The sequence below is a fragment of the Phoxinus phoxinus genome (genome assembly GCF_949152265.1).
Source record: "Phoxinus phoxinus genome assembly, chromosome: 2".
Classification (NCBI taxonomy): domain Eukaryota; kingdom Metazoa; phylum Chordata; class Actinopteri; order Cypriniformes; family Leuciscidae; genus Phoxinus; species Phoxinus phoxinus.
The window spans coordinates 1,738,679-1,763,937 of record NC_136877.1 but is presented as its reverse complement, the minus strand read 5'-3'; the positions used below and the strand labels follow the sequence as shown (position 1 = coordinate 1,763,937).

The 25,259-nt window shown below is 40.0% G+C and overlaps 2 protein-coding genes and 1 long non-coding RNA gene across 5 annotated transcripts; 2 read left to right on the top strand and 1 right to left on the bottom strand.

Moving 5' to 3' along the window:
• Positions 1-1,187: 1,187 nt before the first annotated feature.
• LOC306991228 lies at positions 1,188-4,026 on the top strand. The gene is made up of 4 exons (XR_013796057.1): positions 1,188-1,299; positions 1,578-1,738; positions 1,859-1,923; positions 3,802-4,026. It is a non-coding gene; the product is annotated as an uncharacterized lncRNA (long non-coding RNA).
• A 13,637-nt stretch (positions 4,027-17,663) lies between these two features.
• Positions 17,664-20,991, top strand: LOC306988409 (uncharacterized protein). 3 transcript variants are annotated; one of them, XR_013795394.1, is made up of 5 exons: positions 17,664-17,985; positions 18,497-18,930; positions 19,441-19,582; positions 20,100-20,175; positions 20,253-20,991. XR_013795394.1 is itself a non-coding variant. In XM_079593383.1 (4 exons), exons 1-4 carry the CDS (start codon positions 17,671-17,673, stop codon positions 20,877-20,879), a joined length of 1,518 nt encoding a protein of 505 aa, XP_079449509.1. In that variant the 5' UTR covers positions 17,664-17,670; the 3' UTR covers positions 20,880-20,991. The 3 variants fall into 3 exon arrangements, 2 of the variants coding, with proteins under 2 accessions (XP_079449509.1, XP_079449510.1); XM_079593383.1 differs by lacking the exon at positions 20,100-20,175; XM_079593384.1 differs by having other exon boundaries at positions 20,100-20,991.
• Positions 20,992-21,507: 516 nt separating this feature from the next.
• LOC306988431 (uncharacterized protein) lies at positions 21,508-23,662 on the bottom strand. Its single transcript, XM_079593433.1, has 2 exons — positions 23,449-23,662; positions 21,508-22,876 (listed from the first exon to the last, which is right to left on the bottom strand). Exons 1-2 carry the CDS (start codon positions 23,627-23,629, stop codon positions 21,609-21,611), a joined length of 1,449 nt encoding a protein of 482 aa, XP_079449559.1. The 5' UTR covers positions 23,630-23,662; the 3' UTR covers positions 21,508-21,608.
• Positions 23,663-25,259: the final 1,597 nt, after the last annotated feature.

The following is a 25,259-nucleotide window of genomic DNA, read 5'->3' as shown; positions in this document are numbered from 1 at the left end:
ATAACACTGCAACACTTAAAGGATTAGTTCACTTTCAAATAAAAATGACCTGATAATTTACTCACCCCCATGTCATCCAAGATGTCCATGTCTGTCTGTCATTAGTCGAAAAAAAATTAAGGTTTTTGAGGAAAACATTCCAGGATTTTTATCCATTTAATGGGACTTCAATGACAACCAACTATTTAAATGTTCAATGAAGGTTCAAATGTCTGTTTCAATACAGCTTCAAAGTCTTTACATGATCCCAGTCGAGAAATAAGGGTCTTATCTAGCTAAACAATTTGCCATTTTCTAAAAAAAAGATTATATTTATTCTTTTTAAGCACACATGCCTGTCTTGTACCATCTCTGAGATGTGTCACGCATTACATCATCATGTTGGAAAGGTTATGAAAAAAATCAAATAATAATAAATTAAAACAAAGATGTTGAATAATTTCGAAGTTGGAGAAGAAAATGAATTGGCATATTTCACAGACAAATAACTTAGATGATGTTGACGCCTGACCTTACCAACGTGATGACGCAATGCATGGCGCATCTCTGAGATGTACAAGACAGGCATTGGTGGTTAAAAAGTGTTTTTTGTGTGAAAATGACGCTGAATAAGACCCTTATTTCTCGACTGGGATCGTGTAGAGACTTTGAAGCTGTATTGAAACAGACATTTAAACCTTCATTGAACATTTCAATAGTTGGTTGTCATTGAAGTCCATTAAATGGATAAAAATCCTGGAAAGTTTTCCTGAAAAACCTTAATTTCTTTTTTGACTGAAGAAAGACATACATGGACATCTTGGTGAGTAAATTCTAAGGATTTTTTTTCTTTATATTGAACTAATCCTGTAACTTTTGGGTGATGGAGAATGAAAACTTTAAGGTGTGTAACCCATTTTTTTTGTCTTTCATGTGCTCTAAGGAGTGAGATGTAATGACCGATCCCGTAGCAATGCCCCCAGTCCCTCGGCCAGGTCCAGACATGATGAAAGAGCACAGCGCAGTGATCTCAGCCGCCATGACAGGCTAGGTGAGTTGTCAGCTGTGTTTATACTGCGCTCAATTATGATTATTTAGCTTTTTTTTTCTTTTCTTTTTCACAATTAAGGAAGCAGTTTTCATCTAAGTACTTTGCAGTTCAGCAAGTTTTATAGATGTTCCTCTAATCATTATAATATTGCAGATTTTTCTAATAAATCTGTTAAGTTTCATTATTTGATAAATTCTAAAACAGATTTTTTTGTGGTGCAGATGCAGTGACTGAGACTGGGAGATGGAACTTTCCATTGCCTTGCGGTGGTAAGTATTGATCTATTGGCAGTGGAGAAGGCATTTTTAATAGTACCACCTTCTCTCTTCCTGCACTGTTCTCTCTGTCCACAGAAACCACTTTTCAATTATAGCCGTGGCTTGGTTTCTATCATGTCAGATGATTACATTTCTTTGGACTTTTGTTTCTTTCTCCAACACTGCTGTACTAATAACAAACACTGAAGCTGATTACAAAAACAATTGTGAGCTAGCTACCCTTGCTATTCTAATTGGAGCATTGTAATCAACAAATGTGTTTATTTCAGTGTTCCAGAAAAAGGTCCTGAGCCCACTGGTCGACATCCGCCATCGCCTCAAGGAAACGCAGCCTGCCTCTTCAGCTGTCCATTTAGAGAGGATGGACACCATGGAGGACTTTGACTTACAGGAGCAAAGCCTCTCTGATGCACAGGCCTTTGATACCCTGGTAGGTTTTACAAGTCTTAAAGTAATGGATAGCCTAGAATAAAATAATACAGTGCACTCGCACACTGTTAGATCCCTCTGGGAAGTGACAGTCAAGTTTATTATGGACTTATTCCAACAGGTGCTGCAAATTTCCAGAATTGGTGGGTGGAACACCAAGGACTGTGCCCACAAAGTTTTGGACAGGTATCTACAATATTTTTTTGCATGTTCTCATTTGGCTTCTATCTGAGCATGTCCGAATAGGTGAAAATTAAATGAAAATACAAGTTCACAACCAAATGCATTGTGAGATAGACCAACTGTGCTTGACAAAGAAAAAGTAGAGGGATGAAAGCAGGACCACCCTAGGCGACACTGATCAAGTAGTGTAAAGGGTTAATTGCATATGAAATGTTGTTCCTACATACAGTGTTATGCCTAAGTTTAGACACCCATGCTAAAGTTGTCTAAAAAGAGGAATAAACAAAATCATCTTTTGGAAATTGATCGTAATGCCTTAATTAAAAAAGAGGAAAAGTTCAACCTTTAAGGACACCATTTTTCTTTGTGAACGAATAATGTATTGTAAATAAATAAATGTTCTTCCTTAAAATACAGGGTGCATAAGTCAGGACACCCCTATGTTAAATTCCCATAGAGGCAGGCAGATTTATATTTTTAAAGGCCAGTTATTTCATGGTTCCCTTAGCCTCTGGAATTAAAATCACCCCACATCATCACACACACGTCACCATTCCTAGAGATTGGCATGGTTTTATTTCAGTTCGCCTAATAGCTGGTTTGATTTGGATTGAGAGATGATCTTATGGACAGTACCCCAAGCCAATATCTAGGTAAGGGTGACGTGTGTGTGATGATGTGGGGTGATTTTAATTCCAGAGGCTAAGGGAACTTTATCAGGATCATAGTATCCTGCATCCATGAAATAACTGGCCTTTAAAAATAAAAATCTGCCTGCCTCTATGGAAATTTAACATAGGGGTGTCCTGGCTTATGCACCCTGTATTTTAAGGAAGAACATTTATTTATACATATTCATTCACAAAGAAAAATGGTGTCCTTAAAGGTTGGACTTTTCCTCATTTTTTTTATTAAGGCATTAAGATCAATTTCCAAAAGATTATTTTTTTTATTCATCTTTTTAGGAAACTTTAGCATGGGTGTCTAAACTTATGCATAGCACTGTATATCCTTCACATTAATTTATTGCAATGTATTTTTCTTTAGCCTCTTTACCAACAGCCTCATGGCCCAATTTAATTTGAAGGGCAAGGGGAAAAGGGGGAAGCGCCCTTTAGAGGGTACAAAGATTTATAGAGCAATACAAGGTAAGCCCAAGTTTCATGTTGACCAGTCTATAAATAATAACTTTGGACAAAACATTTCCTTCCCTTCTGACTTAAAAAAAAAAAAAAGCAATGCCAATTATAGACTATTCATCCACAAGAGGTGTTACAGCATTAAGACAGAAACAAAAGCAAAGTTGAAAGTAAAAGATGGTAAATAGTCACAATTCTCAAAATATTGTTCTCCTCTCATGGCACAAAGGTGAGTCATTTATTACAAGAATGACTTCCTGTGGCAGTCCTTATTACTTTGAAGCTGAAGCAGCCTCCAACTGAACAGTCTGCTCTCTGACAAGTATAACATGTAATATGTTGTTATGCAATTATATACTGTAATATATAATTGTGTTGTATTATCCAGAATATAAAAAAAACTTTTTGTGCAAAACTTTTCTCAATAGTAATTTCTATGGAGTCCAATATGTTTCCAAGCACAGAACCAGCTTTTGTAAATTGCACTAAGCACAACAGGCTGATTAAAACACTGTTAACATTCTAATGCACACATTAAACAATGTAAGCTTTCTAAAAAAAAATCCAGTCTGCTTAGTCTTGTAGACAGCCTAATTGTTACAGTTAACAGTTGTGGGAGATGGCTTTGCATTAATCCAGTAGTGGATGCACAGGAAATATATTTTTGCTTACACATGTGTAAGTGTATGACTGCAGATTGCCTTTGAATATATTTGAGTCATTTCTATTTCTGCTTGTGCAGAGGGGATCATGAAAAGCGATAATGCAGCCACTGAGGAGTTCATCAAGGGGAACGTGTCTGAGCACCTCAAGCACGCGCCACAGAGAATAGGAGGTGGAGGATTCGCAATGCCCTGATGAGCCTATGCCGTGATGAGAATTAAAATAGTTTAAAGTAGTCCAATACATTGTCTTTGTTTGATGCCATTCAGGGCATATTGTTTTTTTTTTTTAATAAAGTTTGAAAAAGCGATATTGAATTGTGATTTATTTGAATGTGTATAACTATACTGTTGTATGTATGTAGTAGTCCCATGTTTCCCAGATGGTGGAGGACATGTTTTCTGTGCCAGTTGATTTTCCTGTAGCTTAGTTTGACTCAGCAGCTAGTTTGAACTGGAAATGCATTACACTATGTGTCTCAAGTTATCACCTGCTGCTGAGACAATCAAATGGAGTTTTTGGAAAATTATCTAGTTCTATTTCAGAAGGTGGCATACTGTTCAAGATCATTTTCCAAAAACTCCATTTGATTGTCTCAGCAGCAGGTGATAAACATACAAAGGTGTAATGCATTTCCAGTTCAAACTGCTGAGCCAAACAAAGTTACAGGAAAATGAATACATGATACAGAAAACATGTCATCCACCCTCTTGAAACATAGGACTACATATAAGTTGTATAAAAATGACGTGTTAAATAAGTCAAAATTTTATGTTGAAAAGACGTCCACAAACGACCACTTTTGGACTATAAATAGCCCTTACATGGAGGTCCCGCCGACGTCAACATTAGACGTGAGGTAGACGTTGAAAAAAGACGTCGCCTGGCGTTACAAAACCACCCCATAAATGGACGAAAATTGGACGTCCAAAAATTACATGGAAAAGACGTCACTACGACGTCACATTGCGCAGTGATACCAAAAGCTGTCTCCAACACAGCAAACTTTCACAACCTGTAAAATAAAGAGTGTGGTCTATCGATACAGAACAAGTGTAGTAACACGTTACAATAACAGCCTGAATAATCATGTACTAATATCTGAATTAATCATTTCTTCAGCACAAACTAATGAGTCTAAGCATGCACTACTCAAGAACTGAGAGTCACGTGAACTCATGAGTGAATAACAACTTTACATGCTAGCAGGTGTTTGTTAGTAAATGTATGAATTTACACTTTCATATTATTTCTGGAGTTACTGTGGGCAGTTGTGGCCTAGTGTTAGAGAATCAGACTTTTAACCCAAATTTCGCAGGTTCGAGTCTCACCTTAAACGCAAAATAGGATATAAACAAAGTTAATGATTCAGGTATTAGTAGCCTAGCCTATGTGATTATTCATAAGCTGTAAGTGTAACCAAACTAGATTTATTTATCTCTTTATTTGTTTGTTTTTAACATGTAGGCTAAAGCCAGTGTCTATACAGGCACACATGAATACACAGAAGTTTTTTTTGTTTTTGTTTTGACGAGAATAAATAATAGCGTACAAAGATGGGTGTTGATAATTCGGACGGTAGTTGTTTCTCATGTGGACGTCTGTAAAAATAAATATGGCAAGTCATGATAAAATTCATGCATTGCGGATGGTGATTTATTCACGGAAGGTTTTGTGATCATACGAACCCGGGAGTGCGTTCCTCACGTGCTCAGTCGTATTAAATACTTTCCAGTATTTCAGTAATAAAAGTGTAGCCTACATCTTTAAAATGCAAATTACAGCGAAGCGCAACAGCTACGGGACTCGGCGCCGGTCAAAAATGAATTGATCTCTTCTTGTAAATTGAGTGTCTGGGATTCAGTTGAAAATTAAATTACCACACGATCTTGGTTTTTGACAACAACAAAAAACGGATATTTTTACCCTTTGTTTTGACCCACATTTACTGTACATTGCGGGAGGGCATTTTGAACGTATTATATCCAAATTTAATTGTAGCCTATATACACTCTTATATTACTCTTCAATTTTATATCACATTATCCATTAATGCTATTATTGAGGAGGTGAATTTTAAATAGTAATTGTAATTGGAAAACCTCATCAGAGAAAGGGGATTGTCTGCACAGGAATACCTCTACATTTATCCCTGTATCTTCTATAAGTTCAGAAACTTGATATAGCAGATCACATATGCAGGTATGCACATGACATTTTTGATTGATGGACCAATTCCACATTATAATGACTTGACTTGAGACTTGACTTGACTTGACTAATGTCAGAGGAGGCGGAGAGTAGCGCCGGAAGTGAACTTCATATAAAGGTGCTTAAGAATAAACTGAGGATCCAGAGTTTGTACATCTTTCATTCAGGAAAAATGTTGACCTACAAGGTGACTGTTTCTACTTGTAAACAGATTATTGCTGAGAAAATGATGCCCATCTTTATGCAAATTAATTCCGTTGAACGCCACGCGGCTATCCAATAGAAGCAAGCACATGGAGACGGGGGAAAGTCTCGCGGGTCCTTTGTTCTAGACTGGCCGCTGGCTCAAAACTAGCGATGGGCGTTCCTCTAGTTTACCGCTATGGCGGTAAACTAGAGGAACGCCCATCAGCGTACAAATGTGGGGAGGCGTCGCGACACCACGCGACATTCGTGTCGGACCAGTGGATCAGTACACGCTTGACCACTTTGTGTCCATTCGCGCATCAAGAGTGCAACTGACTCGCGTAAAAACATAAGTTTAAAACGAAATTTTAAATTCACAGTGAAGCTGTTTTTAACATGATTGGCAGTTGTGATTGGGACGTTAGGTTGTAGGGCTGTTGACACAGGTCTATGGACTTTCTAAACAGTGTCCCAACAGTTTGTTATTATATTTCAATTATAATTATATTTCAAACAATGCATACCTTGCTTAGATGGAACCTGGTGTATCCGTGACAAAGAATAAATGTGCATTGTGTAATTAAGAAGTGCTCCAAAAAAAGTATAATAATAATATTTAAATCAGCCATTCTCAAGTGATATGTCAGTAAATATGTTAATGGACGGAGTATGAAATAAATGTATTTTAAATACATTTTGGTATAGGTTTTTTTCCACTAGGGCATGCTGGCATATAATCATGGTACCACCCGACGTGAATTATGTAAATAAATGATATTGGCTATAAAGCACGGCCATTTGAAACTAGAGGGTCAACCAGGATCTCCGACGGTAGCCTACATTTTGGGCGGGGATTAATATAAACACCGATATTGGATACAATATAGGCCTAACATAAACAGAAAAAAAAATCTGAAGATTAGATCTGTGCATTAACACTTGCAGTGTAAATGTTGTGTTAAAAACAGTAATTTCTCAAATATGCGTACATGTGATTCAGAAAACGTACACACAAAAAACACAACATATAACTTTATGGAAAAACATCACTTTGACATTTCAATTTAGAAAAATATAACCATTATGTAAATAAGAATTTAAAGAAGTTCAATAAATTTACTCAGTACGCCCCCACTAGGACAAATGGCGATACACAAGTAAAACTCCAAAACGTCACTACACTAAACTCCAGTGGTTATCCCCAGCCCTGCACGGCTCATAGAAATCGTGATCAAACAGCAATCAGTTTATCAAGTTGAAAAATCAGCGCGTCCCCAGCCCAGCGTACACAAAGTAATGTCCATACAACTTTGAAAACTCAAAACTACTACATACACACTCACATATACACACAACACACCGCTAAGCGCGCCGTAACGGGTACAAACAGAAGATTCCTAGGAACATTGCGTGGAACGACGGGACAGAGCGCGTTTAACTAATCTCTCGATTCCCCAGATAGCTCCACCAATTACTCGACCAGACGAAATGACCCCTTCAGGGGTCGGGGGAGCGTCTGTGGAATCAAAGAGGCGAGAGAGAGAGTCGGGTTTAATGTTCTTAGAGCCTGGACGAAACGAAATAGTGAAATCGAAACGACCGAAAAACAAAGCCCAGCGAGCCTGACGTGCGTTTAGTCGCTTGGCGGAGCGGATGTATTCTAGGTTCTTATGGTCCGTCCAGACAACAAATGGAACTGTAGACCCCTCTAACCACTGCCGCCATTCCCCCAAAGCCAAACGGATGGCGAGCAGTTCACGATTACCGACATCGTAATTGCGTTCCGCGGGGGAGAGTCGATGGGAAAAAAAAGCGCAAGGGTGAACCTTGTCGTCAGTAGAAGAGCGCTGGGAAAGGATGGCTCCGACCCCCACCTCAGACGCGTCAACCTCGACTATAAATTGCCTCGTAACATCTGGCGTCACAAGAATAGGAGCGGAGGTAAACAAAGACTTTAAATGATCAAAAGCCTCTTGGGCAGACTTAGACCATTTAAAGCACGACTTGACTGACGTGAGGGCGGTAAGGGGCGCAGCTACTTGACTAAAGTTACGTATGAAACAGCGATAGAAATTCGAAAAACCAAGAAATCGCTGAAGCGCCACACGAGAGTCAGGAACTGGCCAATCAGTGACCGCCTGAACTTTAGTGGGGTCCATACTGATGCCCTCTGCCGAAACTACAGAACCGAGAAAAGTAACCGACCGTGCGTGAAAAGAACATTTCTCAGCCTTAACAAAAAGACGATTCTCTAGGAGACGCTGAAGGACCCGGCGTACGTGCTGTACGTGAACCTGGAGAGAGGGAGAGAAGATCAATATGTCGTCAAGATACACAAAGACGAAAATATTGAGCATATCTCTGAGGACGTCATTGATTAAAGCTTGAAAAACAGTGGGGGCGTTGACCAGCCCGAACGGAAGAACCCGATATTCGAAGTGACCTAACGGAGTGTTAAACGCAGTCTTCCACTCGTCCCCCTCTTTGATGCGGAGAAGATGGTAGGCGTTGCGCAGATCCAATTTAGTGAAAACCTTTGCCCCTTGTAACAACTCAAAGGCAGATGACATAAGCGGTAAGGGATAGCGATTCTTAATGGTTATGTCATTGAGCCCCCTGTAGTCTATACAAGGGCGCAAAGAGCCGTCCTTCTTTTTAACAAAGAAAAAACCTGCGCCAGCCAGACAAGAGGAAGCAACTATAGTACCGGCGTTGAGAGATTCAGAGAGATATTTCTTTAACGCATCGCGCTCGGGAGCAGACAAGGAGAAAAACCCTCCGCGGGGCAGAGTAGTACCGGGACGGAGATCAATACTGCAATCGTAGGGACGGTGAGGGGGGAGAGAAGTGGCCCGAGACCGGCTGAAAACCGCCCGCAAATCATGATATTCCTCCGGAACCCCAGTCAAATCACCCGGCTCCTCCTGAAACAAAGAGACAGTGGACACAGGAGGATTAGCAGACAATAAACACTCGACATGACAAGACAGATTCCATGAGAGAATACTACTATTAGACCAGTTAATGTGGGGGTTATGTTTAACTAGCCAGGGGTGTCCTAGTACTACTGGGGAATAGGGAGATTGAAAAACTAAAAGAGAAAAGAGTCTCGTGGTGGTTGCCTGACACAGTGAGAGATAGGGGAATGGACCGCAGATGAACCCTAGGAAGGGAACTACCATCTAGGGCATAAAGGGGAGTGGTCTCCTCGCGTCTCCTCAGGGGAATACCTTGTTTGCGCGCCCAAGCTTCGTCAAGGAAATTCCCTTCGGCACCAGAGTCTATCAAAGCGTTACAAGAAACGGAGGAACCAGACCAGTGCAGGGTAATGGGAATGATGGTGCATGACTTGGATGGAGAGATCAGAGAAGTAGCGCTCGCCAGTAACCCCTCCTCTACTGGCAAGCGTTGGCTTTTACTGGGCAAGCAGATACATAATGGTTGGCCGCCCCGCAATACATGCACAGGCGATTGTTGACGCGGCGTTCCCTTTCCTTGGTGGAAATGCGGAGACCACCGAGTTGCATGGGCTCCAGCTCAGAGTTGGCAGAAAGGGTAGTGGAGACGGATGACACGGCTGATTGAGAGGCGAAAAAAACGCTTCTCTACACGGATGGCCAGGTCGATCAGCGAGTCAAGACGGGTAGGAAGTTCGCGAGCAATAACTTCATCCTTGATGCTGGCACTTAGTCCCTCTAAGAAACGCGCGACTAGCGCTGGCTCATTCCATCCACAAGTGGTCGACAAGGTGCGAAACTCAATGGAATAATCCACAACAGTCCGTCTCCCCTGGCGAAGAGAGGAAAGGATGCGGGAAGCCTCCTCCCCACGAGCGGAGCAAGGCAAGGCAAGGCAAGGCAAGTTTATTTATATAGCACATTTCATACACAATGGTAATTCAAAGTGCTTTACATAGAAGAAATTAAAATAATCAAAAGAAATAAGAATAATTAAAACAGTTTAGAGTAAAAAAATAAAAATAAAATAAAATAAAATACAGTGCAAACAGTCGGACGAACAGTGGCACAGTGCTCATTCAGTAAATGCAATGTTAAACAGATGTGTTTTGAGTCTGGATTTGAATGTGGCTACTGTAGGAGCACACCTGATCTCTTCTGGAAGCTGGTTCCAGCTGCGGCTGGCATAATAGCTAAAAGCGGACTCTCCTTGCTTTGAGTGAACCCTTGGTATTTCTAGTTGATGTGATCCTAATGATCTCAGTGATCTGTTGGGTTTATATTCAGTGAGCATATCTGCAATGTATTGAGGTCCTAGGCCATTAAATGATTTATATACCAGTAATAATACTTTAAAATCAATCCTAAATGTGACTGGGAGCCAGTGTAAAGACCTGAGGACTGGTGTGATATGTTCATATTTTCTGGTTCTGCTCAGGATCCTGGCGGCAGCGTTCTGTACGAGCTGCAACTGTCTTATGGTCTTTTTGGGAAGGCCAGTGAGGAGTCCATTACAATAATCCACCCTGCTGGTGATGAAAGCATGCACAATTTTCTCTAAGTCTTGACTGGAAACAAAGCATCTAATTCTTGCAATATTTTTTAGATGATAGTATGCCGATTTAGTTATTGCTTTGACATGACTACTAAAGCTAAGGTCTGACTCTAGAGACACACCAAGATTCCTGACTTGATTTTTAGTTGTTTGACCTCTAGAGTGAAGGTATGCGTTCACCTTGAGAACTTCATCTTTGTTTCCAAACGCAATGACTTCAGTTTTGTCTTTGTTTAACTGAAGAAAGTTTTGGCACATCCAGCTGTTTACTTCATCAATGCATTGGAACAGGGAGTCAATGGGGCTGTAATCGTTTGGCGATAGGGCTAAATAGATCTGTGTGTCGTCTGCATAGCTGTGGTAAGAGATTTGGTTCTTTCTCATTATTTGGCTCATTGGAAGCATGTACAGGTTGAATAGGAGTGGCGCAAGAATTGAGCCTTGAGGAACTCCGCATGTCATGGATGTCCACTCAGACTTATGGTCTCCTATACTCACATAATAACCTCTCGCTTCTAAGTATGACCTGAACCATTTTAGGACTATCCCAGAAAGACCCACCCAGTTTTCCAGCCTGTCAAGAAGTATGTTGTGATCAACAGTGTCAAATGCAGCACTGAGGTCGAGCAGTACCAACACTGATAATTTGCCTGTATCAGTATTTAAGCGAATATCGTTAATTATCTTTATGAGCGCTGTCTCTGTGCTGTGATGCGATCGGAAACCAGATTGAAAATTGTCAAAGTATCCATTCGAGCTTAAGAATTTGTTCAGCTGATTGAAAACAACTTTTTCAATGATCTTGCCAATGAAAGGAAGATTTGAGATCGGTCTATAATTGCTTAATATAGTCTTATCAAGATTACTCTTTTTTAGGAGGGGTTTGACAACTGCAGTTTTCAGGGAGTTTGGAAAACTTCCAGAGAGAAGTGAGGCATTTACCACTTCTAGGAGATCTGCTTCTAAGCTGTTTAACACACTTTTGAAGAAAGATGTGGGAAGAGCGTCAAGGGCGCAGGTTGATGTTTTAAGGTGCTGTACGGTTTCTTCCAAAATTTTGCCATCAATTTCTTTGAAATCAGACATAGTAACTACTTTCTCAGGTTGTGGTCTGATCTGTCTGACCCCAGTGCAACTCAGGGATGTGCTGATCACCTTTCTGATATTATTGATTTTCTCAGAGAAGAAAGAAGCGAACTCACTGCACTTGCTGTCTGAGAGCATTTCACTGGGAATCTGGCTCGGGGGGTTTGTTAATCTCTCAACAGTAGCAAAAAGAGTGCGTGTGTTGTTTAAGTTGCTGTTAATAATATTTGAGAAGAAAGTCTGTCTAGCTTTGCCTAGTTCCATATTGAAAGCATGGATGGTGTCTTTGTAGATGTTATAATGGACTACAAGTTTTGTCTTCCGCCACATGCGCTCTGCTTTTCTGCATTGTCTTTTCATATTTTGCACTGCTGTTGAGTTTCTCCATGGTGCCTTTTGTCTACCACTCTTCCTGACCTTCACAGGAGCAATATCATCAATTACACTTTTAACTTTTGAGTTAAAAGAATCAAGGAGAAAATCAACAGAGTCAGCAGATATGCTTGGTGTTAAAGATATAGCCTTCATAAATAGTACACTAGTGTTCTCATTTAAGCATCTCTTCTTGACAGACACAGATCTAGCTTCAATGGCAGGAGAGATCAATATATCAAAGAAAATACAGAAATGATCAGACAGTGCTACATCCTTAATAACAATCGATGAAATGTTTAGACCCTTACTGATAAGTAAATCTAGAGTGTGTCCACGATTGTGTGTCGGTCCATGTACATGCTGAGTCAGATCAAAAGTTTTTAAAACAGTTTTGATTTCTTTTGCCATATTGTTTTCTGCATTGTCTATGTGGATGTTGAAATCTCCGGCAATAGCAAAACAGTCAAACTCTGAGGAAATGGTTGACAACAGTTCTGTAAAATCCTCAGCAAAGGCTGAAGAGTATTTTGGAGGCCTGTAAACAATGATTAGTAAAATGCGTGGAGCACCTTTTAACACAATACCCAGATATTCAAAAGACGGGTAATTACCAAATGATATTTGCTTACATGGATAGACATCTTTAAAAAGAGCGGCTACTCCCCCACCTCTCCTACCCGTTCTGCAGACACTCATAAAAGTGAAGTTAGGAGGGGATGTTTCATTGAGGACAGTTGCACTGCAGTTGTCTTCTAGCCAAGTTTCATTTAGAAACATAAAATCCAGGTTGTATGTGGTTATTAAGTCATTGACTAGAAGTGATTTATTTTTAAGTGAGCAGATGTTTAAGAGTGCTAACTTTACAGTCTTACTTTTTGTCCGCACAGCAGTCTTAGTTTGGCGTGTAATAGGCACCAGATTAGATGGGTTTGCTGTACGGCTTTTGAAGGCCTTAGACTTTCTATCATGTAATCGAACAGCAATGGAGAAAGATACAGGCACACAGGGTTCCCGCTTGTTCTGTAAACATTTGAGAAAGTTACTGTTATCATAGCGGGGACCCAGCACATATCAATGAGAGCTGGTATCAGTTGTTTTTGGTTCACCTCGAGCAGAAGGAGGAGGGTGTGACCCCTGTCGTTGTGGCAGAGCCCGAAGAACTCTTGCAGGAGGAGGGGGAGGGCGAGCGGGGCCCGCAGGCTTTGGTGGTTTTGGGGCCTGCCGTTTTTTGGTTGATATCTGAGGGCTTGCAAAAGAGTGGGATAGTTTGGTTCCAGCATAGACCAGTTTTTCCATTCTCTCTGAGAAGCACAGAAGTGGAGATGCTGGAGATAGAGATAGCGTGTCTGGTGAGAGGGGCTGTTGTTCTGGTGTTATCGGAGGCTGTAATATGCTGTCCTGGTTTCCCTGGCTGTTTTCCAGGAAGTCGTCCTTGGGTGTTGAATCTTGGAGCAGTTCTAGTATGTCACAGTCTGTCTGTGGGCAGGGCTCAGCTGAGATTGTGTCCGTGAGCAGAAGTTGTTGTGGCTGAGTGGTGTTATCATTGTCCTTGTGTGACGTGTCAACCGCATGTCCATTCAGGTGCTGGAGTGAAGTCCTGTGGTCATTCATACTGTGTCCAGGTGTGTGTGTGCCATTCAGGTTGAGTGGATTGGCACACACTGCAGAAGGATGATTGAGGGAGAAGTAGATATTGTCCTTTAGCACTCTTGAACCAAGTTTGTTTGGGTGGTGTCCGTCCTGTTGGAACAGTTGCCTCTGACTCCAGAAAAGATTGAAGTTGTCAATGAAGTTCACTCCTTTTATATTGCAGGTTTTTTGGAGCCATGTATTAAGCCCAAGCAACCGTGAAAACCTGTTTGTTCCTCTTGCTGGGAGTGGGCCACTGATGAATGTTTGTACTTTCAGTCTTTTAAGTGTTTCAAGAAGTTCATTGAAATCCTTCTTAAGGAGTTCTGACTGCTCTTTATGAATATCATTTTTCCCCACATGAATGATGAGTCGATTTGCAGTCTTATGTTTCATCAGAATGTTCTCAAGTTCCCTGTTTACATCAGAAATTGTTGCTTGTGGAAGGCAGCACGTAGTTGTATCCCTGCTACTAGTGTTTCGGATAATGGAGTCTCCTACTATCAGAGTCGTGTGCTCGGCTGTGCTCTGCGCTGAGTGCCGCTGTCTGCTCGACCTTGAGCGCAAGTTAGCATCAGTGTTAGCTACTGGCTTATCCAGTCTGTGTTCGATCACATTCATCACGTTTGGAGATTCCTCATTTACATTCATTAATACTTCAAATCTGTTCTCAAGATGTATAGGCGGTGGTAGGAGACCAGTGTTTGCAATCCTTGTCAGAGCCGTATCTGGGGTAGAGGATGCTACTGCGGCAATATGTGATACTCGTGACAATCTGATGTCTCGAGTGCCTTTGGGTCTCGCTCCCTGTGTGTGCCATCGATTTGTAAGTCGATCGGCTTGTTTCTCTACACTCAGTATAGCCTGTTGAGGAGCAGTAGATTCATGGGGCTCACCTGCTGTATGCTGAGGGCGTCCATGACGGAGCTCTGTTGTGTGTTCCGTCTGGTTTGGTGGTCCCGCAAATAACTTTGTTTCAAGAACTGCAATCCTTTGTAAAAGTCTGTGGCAGTTAGTGCAGCAAGTAGATTCCAGAAGAGGCATTTTCTCTTATCCTTATGCAGTTGTGTTTTCTCTTCCCCGGAATGTAAGCTTTCAGTGGGAGGCTGGTCGAATAAAATAATTCAGCTTTTTTGTAGTAATCCAAGCGTTTGAGCACTGTGCTGATTTGCTGAGGTTAAAATTAGTTGATAAAAGAAGATAAAATATAAAAAATATAAAAGCGATAGAGCAAAGCGCGGAGCAGTAAGCAAGAGCGTCCGAACAGTAGCTGAGCAGGAAGTGGAATTACCGTGGAATTACCTCCCAGGCGGCGGTCCCCCATTCACGAGCACGTTCGGTCAAGAGAGAGATGACGTAAGCCACCCGGGCTCGCTCCCTGGCATAAGTAGTAGGTTGAAGGGAGAAAACAACCCCACATTGTGTGAGAAACGACCGACACTGAGTGGGCTCACCAGCATAGCACGGGGGATTGTTTACTCTGGGCTCTGGGGCTTCCGACGACCTGGAAGGAACACTTCTGAGCTGATGGACCTGTAGAGACCGATCTGCGAGTTGAGCAGCCATCGTTTCAACCGCGCGACGGGCGGCGGTCAGCTCCTCATTATGTCTGCCGAGCATGGCACCTTGCATCTCAACAGCTGCTTGAATAGGGCTCTCATTTGCTGGGTCCATGTTGGCCAGATTATTCTGTTATAATGAAAGATAAGACCCAAAAGCGAAGATACAATAACAGTCTCTTTTAATGGTGAGAGAAGTCCAAAACAAAAGTAATTCCTTCTTCAGACAAATAACAGAAATCCAGTCGTTAAAGACGACGCTCAAAACAAAAGGCAGAAGGACTCTTCTTTAGAAAAGGGCAACAGCAAACAGTCCGAGGACGGGGCCCGGCGGGCTCTATCCACTGATCTCTTGAGCGGAATCAGGTTGGTTAGATGAACGCTCTGGATGCTTATCAGCAGCGGGCTAAACAGGGCCAAAATATCAGTGTTGGTCTGTGCAAGCATGCATGATTGTTTGTATTCTTGTATATTCTATATGCATCTTTGTGTGTTTCAAGTCATCCTTAAATGTGTGCACAAGTTAAATGCGTACTGCCATTGTTTCTCGTATTTCTCGTATTTGAGGCGTGGTTAACGAATGCCCAGAGCCGTTTATTGGGCACTACGATTGTCTATCAAATGCGCCTGTACGTAGCTCATAGCCAGTCGTTTCAATTATACCAGATGACGTATGTAGAGCGACAGAAATTCAACGAGAAAGAAGACGATGGTTCATAGATTTATGTGTACACGATGGCGTTCAGCGACTATTGCCGTTTGTGCAAGACAAACATGAGGGTAGAAGGTAAATCTGCAGTGCACATGTTGATATAAACAAACTGCTTCGGTGTGTCGCATAGACGTCGTCATCGTCTTGCTGCTCCCTCCCTGTTCTGTGATTCGAAAATCTGGTCCATGGAATCCAGGCTGCCTAGCAGCGTGAATAAAATCGCGCTGCGCGCAAGGCAGCATGGGGAACCCAGGCTAGGTGAACAGTGCTATTTTTCCAGTTCCAACTTTAAACATTCAAATCACCAGACCATAAAGCGAAGTATAAAAATTCTCATATTTTTGCACTTTTAAACCATCTCTTGCAGAGAGAGAAATGAACCAAAAAAACAAACAAACAAAGAGTCTTAATCGTCGAAGTCGTAGTCTTGGTCTCCTCCTGAGCTGGAGGAGTTGAGGGAGCTGATCGAACCGGCGTCTGAGCCGCCTCCTTCATAGTCGAACACCAGGAGAGAGTCGTACGGCGGCGCGGTGGGGTCGTTATCCGCAGCATTCAGATTCTACCGGACAAAGAATAGAGTCGTTAGCCCCTTTCACACAGCAATCCCGCTAAATTACCGTAAAATAGCCAGAACGACTTTACTGGTCAATTAAAAACTTACTTTAAAGTAGGGAAGTATGCAGTTTCGGACACAGCCCAGGTATTCATATGATCAGCTTATGTGTTTCCTGGGAATGGAACCCATGAGTGTGTAATGGCTGAGGCTGAATCCTATTCAACTGACCACCAGAGGGAGCCCTCTCCCGAGTAATAGTCATGGACCTGGGCTGCGTTTCCCAAAAGCATCGTAAGCCTAAGTTGATCGTAAAAACGATCGTACGACTGATCTTAATATTATGGTCTGTTTCCCAAAAGCATCGTAGCTTAAGTAGCACTTGAAAATCTCTGTAGAACTACGAGTGCTCTGGAGTAATCGTACATCCCCAAGTGCATCGTAAGAAGACAGATTTATGAGGTCACCTGCAGGACAACCGACAGATTACACTTTTATCTAGATTTAACACACTACAACGTAAGTAATATAATATTTTGATTGTACTTTATTGTACACTTTCTTTTACTCGTTTTTTTTTTACATGAATTTATAAATGAAATAATTAAAAAGGGAAGAAAACGATAGAAATATACACCTAAATTAAATGAATTAACAACAAAATATATAAAAGAAGTAATGTGGAAAATATGCTTCAAAGACTGGATGAATTCAAAAAACATCTGTCAATAACGTGCAGGAAAACCAGCCATGTATTGGCGATTTCTTGGTTGGCCATCATGTGGTCCCATGCCATCTTAGTCGTCGTCCTCCTCTTCCACCTCCTCCACCTCTTCATCGTCCTCCCTGTTAAGTAAGGGCACTCTTTAATGTAATCTTTTTGAAAGGTATCTATTTTTTTATTTTTTCCCCAGCCATTTTGTCAGTGCCTCCGCTTGTAGGTGCTTTATGTAGACTTGTCTTGATTGCTAATCCACAACAGATGACGATTATTAGGTTAAACGTTCAGAATAGGAATCCATATAAGGTTATTCATGGGTTTCAGTCACGTGACTTTTTTGTTGTGGCCGCCATCTTTAGGACCTTTGAGTTAAATTGAGTAGTATCTCCATGGTGATTGGAAAGATGTCGCACACTAAAATAGCACACCTCACTGCAGACGAAAAGCAACGGTATTTAAATAAAATAGATACTTTAGGTATAGATCCTTATTTACTGCCAAACGAACTGCTGACTCCATTAAAGTCTTGTAAAAACTTGCCAGATTTGACGTTTGCTGATATTTATATCTACCTCGTCCACAATCCCTCTCCATACACCGGCGAAGCTCTCAAGGCATTTAAAAGCACTGAAGCCTACCTCTACTTCACTTCGGGATGGGTTAATGATCCAAAAATCTATCATCTGGAGATGAAGAAAATGTTCTTAATAACAGGACGGGTAAGTGATATTAACGTTACACGAGTAATCGCTGCATTGCTGAACTGAATTGCTAATAATGTCGGTAAAGCACATCATCTGTATTATTAGTGAGGTTTGGACACCTTTATTTTCAATTCTCATTTATTTGTAAAGCGCTTTTGACAATATATTTTCAAAGCAGCTTTACAGAAAATGCATGGGTCTACATTACAATTTAAAAGGGTCCAAGTTATGCATTTCAGAAATGTTTAAACAATCTATTAATTTAAACAATGTATTAATTTAAGGCAGAAACAGTGAGCAGTAGTTTAGCATACTGAAGCAGGTAACAACAACATCATTCAGCCATACATATAAATTTAGTAATTTTAGCAATACATAAGTTTAGTAATGTAAAAATAGATAGCTGTCTAGAATGACGTTATACGTGTTCCAATTGTAAACTACATGTTTTAATTTAGCTAGCTAACCTGTAATATGCAATAATAATGTAAAATTAAAAGTAATTTTACTTTTATTAAATTTCCAGGTGAAGCATTCACAAAGCCTCAGTGTAACACCAACACACCCCTGGATAACAGTACAGGAAGATGGGACTGTTCTCATGGCTCGTTGCACCTGTAAGGCTGGTTTAGGAGAGGTTTGCTCTCATGCAGCAGCTCTAATGTATTGTGTTTTGGCTTCTGTTGATGTCAATAACGGGCAGGCTTGCACCCAGAAGCCCTGTGCATGGGCCCAGCCAAGTATGGAGTCTGTCCGAGGTGTCCAATATGCAGAGATCCGTAACATCAGTTTCTGTCATAAACAAGAGCCCCGTCATGTTCAAGGCCCTGGTTTTCCTGACATTACACCATCATATGAAGAGTGCAGGGTGTTTTTTGAGATGCTTCATCACAGTGAAATGCAAGAGTCAAAGCCAAAGAAAAGTGCCATCCTTTCTGTCATCGAGGGCCACTCCCACAGGTACACCGTGTTGAAATATAACTGTATAAAAATATAAGTGCATCCAATAACATAATGCATATGATACTTTAATGAAGTATATACCTGAGATTTGTGTCAGTTTTACCTGACACAACATATTTTACTATGGTATTTTTTAAAGGGATAGTTCACTCAAATATGAAAATTCTGTCATCATTTACTCACCCTCAAGTTGTTTCAAACCTGTATAAATTGATATACAATATCATGCTTACAACATCTTGCATATGCACACAAAAATGTATTTTAAAGAATGTTTGTAATCAAATAGATGATGGCACTCATTGACTTTTTATAGTAGGGAAAAAAAATACTATGGAAGTCAGTAGCTACCGTCAACCGTCTGGTTACCAGCATTATTTAAAATATCATCTTTTGTGTTCAGCAGAGGAAAGAAATGTATAAAAGGTTGGAACAACTTGAGGGTGAGTAAATGATGACTATCACTTTTTCAAGTCAAATATCTGAATACATCTTCCACCACTGCAGGTACACGCCAAAGGTGATGCAGCTGGACTTGCCCACTCCTTTGTCAAACATATATTCAAGCACCTGGCTGGAGATGGACTTGCCCACGCTACTGGTTGAGAGTGCCAAGGTCTTTGATAACCTACATCTGACACATCAACAGGTAAGTATAAAAACGTTACCAACTAATTACAACTAATATTTCTACCTGTGCAGTTTAAATTCATGACTATCTAGATAATTGACTAAATAACTAACAAATCTTTCTCCAGTGTTTGGTAGTTGAGGAGGAGACCAGGGAGCAAAGTAAAAGTAGGGTATGGTTTGATCAAAGGGCAGGGAGAGTCACAGGGTCAGTATTCTGCGAGGCAGCCAAAGCAAACAGACCGGTATCCTTGATCAAAAGAATTTGCTATCCACGCTCTTCTCAGTTTTCCACTGAGGCAACAAGGTAAATAGAATAAAGCACAATTAAACATGGTTACTTACCATGATGTAACCTCTTTAGCCATTCAATACAAGTAAATGAGGAGAATCAGTTTACAAGCAAATTAGAAGCATAAAGGCATTTATGACAGTTTTGCGGTCAGAGTGCAACACATTAAGGTAAATGTTGATAGGCAGTAAATGTCATTCTGACAAATACAATTTAATATACAGTTTGTATTTAAATTTGTCAGATGGGGTCAAGTGAATGAGGAAAGAGCAAGGGCACACTATACATCTATGATGCAAGATCACCATGGAGACTTCCAGGTTTTTCAACAATTAATACAAGTACAGCCTATCAATATTTATTTACTGTTTATCTATATATTGTGTATACATTCCAGGTTAAAGCATCTGGATTCATCATCAACCCAGACCTACCCTGGATTGGAGCATCACCCGACGGCATGGTAACATGCACTTGCCATGGTGACGGTGTCCTGGAGATAAAATGCCCATTCAACAGCAGGGACCGTTCACTCAACGAAAGCTGCAGAGATTCATCATTCTGTCTCTGCATAAGAGAGGATGGGACAATGGCGCTTAAGACTGACCACAAGTTCATGTATCAAGTGCAAGTTCAGATGCATGTTTCCATGGTGAGTTACTGTGACTTTATTGTATGGACACCGCAGGAGTTTTTCATCCAGCGGATCAAGTATGATCCTGTTTTCTTCCACAATGCTTACCTCAAAGTGGTTGAATTCATCAAGACTAGAGTACTACCAGAACTGCTGGGGAAATGGTATACAGCTCCACGCCATACTCCCACACACACTACACACACTACAACCACTGAACAGCCATCCGAAATGGGATGCTACTGTGGAAAACCTTCTGACACAGATGACATCACCTGCACATCTGGACAATGTACGCGGAAGCACTTTCACAAGTCTTGCCTTAAATTGAGCAGGGTACCGAAGACATGGAAATGTGTGGAGTGCAGAAGAAAACGTGTAGTTATTTGACGTGTATATATTTACAAAAGTTTTTTGATTAATCAGTTTCACCCCTTATTTACATCAGCGTCCCTTCAACATAATCTCCATGAAACTTGTGCATTACAAACTAAAATAATATTTGACGGTTACTGAAGTATATACATTTTTTTTTTTACCATGCCTAGTCATGGTAAAAAAAAAAATGTATATACTTCAGTAACCGTCAAATATTATTTTAGTTCACCCAAAAATGAAAATTCTGTCATCATTTACTCACCCTCAAGTTGTGTCAAAGCTGTATGAGTTTCTTTCTTCTGATGAACACAAAGAAAGATATTTTGAAAATTGTCAGTAACCAAACAGTTACCAGGTCCCATTGACTTCCATAGTATCTTTTTTTTTCCTACTATGAAAGTCAATGGGGTCCAGCAACTGTCTGGTTACTGACATTCTTCAAAATATATTCTTTTGTGTTCAACAGAAGAAAGAAACTCATACAGGTTTGAAACAACTTGAAGGTGAGTAAATGATGACAGAATTTTCATTTTTAGGTGAACTATCCCTTTAATGAAGTTGTAATTATTTTACCTTATTTTATGAATTATTTGATTATTATGAATAATTAACAATGAATAGAATAAAAGCAATGTAGTTTACTGAAACCTGTTTTTTTATTGCAAATATAAAACATAATTGTATAAAAACAAACAACAATTCATATTATTATGTGTTACACTGGGAACACAATGTTACTCTCTATTCTGAGGGCACAACAGATGGGCAAATATTACACAAAGCACAGCAGACTTTGACCATCTTGTCCAGAGATGTAAGTTCTCCTGGAATTGTAGTCTGGCAAAGAGAGATGGGTATTGTGCTTTGCAAAATTGTGTACTTGTTTCTTACAAGACCAATGACGCGTTCCACATGGATCCGAACAGCTGCTAGTCCCCTTGTAGTTTCAAGTTCACTTGGGTGCAGTTGCTGTTTCCCTTTAGTGAAGGCAGGTAATTTGAGATGAGCACTGTACAAGCCCACAGCATCTCCTATGGTAAACCCTCGATCTCCCAAGACGACATCACCAGGTGACAGGTTTTCCAGGTAGCCGCAGTTTTCAGTCAGATGCTTATCACTTGTTCGCCCCCCCCAACCAGTAGAAACAAATGATATGACTCCCTGTGGTGTTATTGAGATCAAATACTTAACAGTATTATGATGTTTGTACTGTGAATATGTTTGTGCTCGCGCTCTCATGTTCTTGGGCTTCTCAATGAAAATTTCAAAACAATCTATTATGGAAGTACAATTTCTGTAACTGCTGTTTTTGAAACACATAGGTAAACTGATTAGAATCTGCTCCTTGCTGGGCCACACTATGAATGAAGACAACCTACTGTTCATGACATTTAATGTACTGTTAAAAATTCGGCTTACAGTTGGCTTTGACACGTGAAATATATATGTAAAAAAGTGGAGAGGTAAATTCAATCTCATTCTCATTAGAGTCATTAAAAAGCAGTGAAAAGGAGTCAGCACAGGTCCCACCTTTAGGAATCCTGACAAGAAGGTGAAGATGACCATCATCTTGGAATAGGATGGAAGTCCAGTTAAGTCCTGGACCATCTCATCATTTTCTTTGAACACCTCCTGCTGGAAAGATAACTTGCTTGCCCTGTCCCTAAGCCGATGAACCTCAGCGCTCAGTCTGGTACACTCTTCCGTCAGTTTCTTCACAGTTTCTCGACAGGCTTCATCAGTGCATGCTACACGGCTCTCAGTATGGATAGGTTCTTTAGAGTAGCTGTGTTCCCCACTCTGCCTGCTGTCAGTGTTGTCAATTTCAATCTCAGTAAGGTTATCATGGGGTGACACTGACACATCACTGGTACATCTCTTCCTTTTAACAGCCTGTGTCTGCTCATATTTTTTATAGCAATTTATTCTTCTTTGCCGTTGCTCAGGTGACAGGTAGCCAAAAATACTTGGCACATAATCGGGGTTCAGAGGATTTTCACTTTTTTTGCCTGCAGTGGTAGAAGATGAGACACCAATTAACATTACCTACTCAGAATTAGTTACTGTCTAACAGTGGATATAGTTAACTTAAAGGGATAGTTAACTTTAAAATGAAAATTCTGTCATCATTTACTCACCCTCAAGTTGTTTCAAACCTGTATGAATTTCTTTCTTCTGCTGAACACAAAGGAAGATATTTTGAAAAATGTCAGTAACCAAACAGTTCCCAGGTCCCATTGACTTCTATAGTATTTTTTTCTTACTATAGAAGTCAATGGGACCTGGGAACTGTTTGGTTACTGACATTTTTCAAAATATCTTCCTTTGTGTTCAGCAGAAGAAAGAAATTCATACAGGTTTGAAACAACATGAGGGTGAGTAACGTTATATGATGACAGAATTTTCGTTTTAAAGTTAACTATCCCTTTAACGTTAGCAGAGACACAGATTACCTATTTTGTCTGGAAATGTTAGCTAGCTACACATTAACTAATTCAATTTGTCTGCAAAGGCTGATTGGTAAGGAACTAGTGCTAATGTTAGAACAGCTAGCGCTACCGCTAACCTAGCCATTATTTACCTGAAATAAAGTGCTCACTGCAGAGTCTGGAGTGTTCTGTAGGTGTCCAGTGATCCCTCTTTATAGCAGCAATCCATCTCTGACGACGCTCAGGGTTTTTGGGGATATTGTAAAATGTTAATTTCTCATTTCTTTGAGATTTGCTGTTATCGCAGCTTACAGCACAGCAGATAGACGGCATGTTTGGATTCGGTCCTACAAATGGCGGCCACACTGCTGTGTGACGTCACGTGAAACCCGTGAATATTTCAGCACTTCGCAAATGGACAGCGACTCTTAAGTAGCACGTAAAACGCGTTCTCGCGCGTTCATGTTAAGTGCCTTTTTGGGAAACGCGCGTGGAATTGCCACGAGCGTTCGTAACCTTGCACGTAGAGAGCGCTCTTAAGAGCTAAGATATATAATAATACATCGTTATCGGGAAACCCGGCCCTGTTCTTCCCTGCTCATTTCTTATTTGTCTCATGTATTTAAGCCCTGGCATTTCCATGTATACTCTATGAAATATTGCCAGTTTCACTGCAGTACCGAACATATTCCATTGCCTTCTGTTCATGATTATGATTATGACCATTGTGCCCGTTTACTGGATATCGTCTCTTGGGTTACTGTTTTCATTGTGTTTGCCTGGTTTGACTGATAGCTGTGTTTTCTTCTTAGGTCTGCCTTTTGACTACGCCTCATTGCATTATGTTCTGGATTTGTTTGCTCCATTTATTCTACTCCAAATCCACATATTGATTCTAAATCTTCCCATATCGAGCTACTTATGGTGTTGCTAGCATCATTCTCTACCAGTTAAGGTTTTTATTTTTAAAAAAAATACTTTTAAAATATAGTAATAATAATAATACAATTCTTAAGTTAAAAATAAATCTACCTTATTTAAATTGTAGTGTTTTTAAAGACACATATTCAAGAAGGGGTATTCCTACAGAATACTATGTGTCTTAATTATGTTTAATATGAATCAATTCTATTTAATATCTCCATGAAAGTCTCTATTCAATTATATAACCTGAATAATAACCTTTAAATTTGTTTTTTATTGTTTTGTTTGTTTTCAAGTATGCAATAAATACACTTAATTGTACTTTTCCACAAGGTGTAGAACATTGTTATTTTATTCAAGTTACAAAAATAAATACACCAAAGTTTCCTGCCACTCATCCAGCAGTGAATTCAATTATTGTATTTGTTCACAGAAAAGTTATTTAAAAAGAAAACAATTGTCATAAGATCACAAAGAAAACAATCTCAATATAAGATAAAATGGAAAACCTTATTTTTCTTTGTTCTATTAAAGCTTTATTTATATGAGAGCTCTCAGCAGAAAAAAATTAAATGTAACAAATATTTGAAGTGCTGTCAGAGATATTAACATCTGAAAACATTTCCTTTACAGCATTCATGAAACATCTTGCATGATAAGCAAAACAATATACTACAAACAATAGATCATCTGACTAATAAATAATATTCAAAAGATAAGTAAATGAATACCGTTGTATGGAGTTATGAATATGCAAGTTTACACCAATATAATAACTCTTTAAAGCATAATAACCAGACCCACAATCACCCCTCAGATAACATACATACATGCACAGATGGCATTAAAAAAGTAATATCCATTATTTCCCATTAACAGAGTAAAATACAAGAAGAGTTAATAAAACATAATGTCTATAAATCGACTCAAAAGACAGAATTATCTGTGTTTTAATACAATACAATACAATACAATACTTAATATTTTAAGTAGAGCTGTTCTTTTCTCTTATATGTCAAGCACACATTAGCCGTAAACA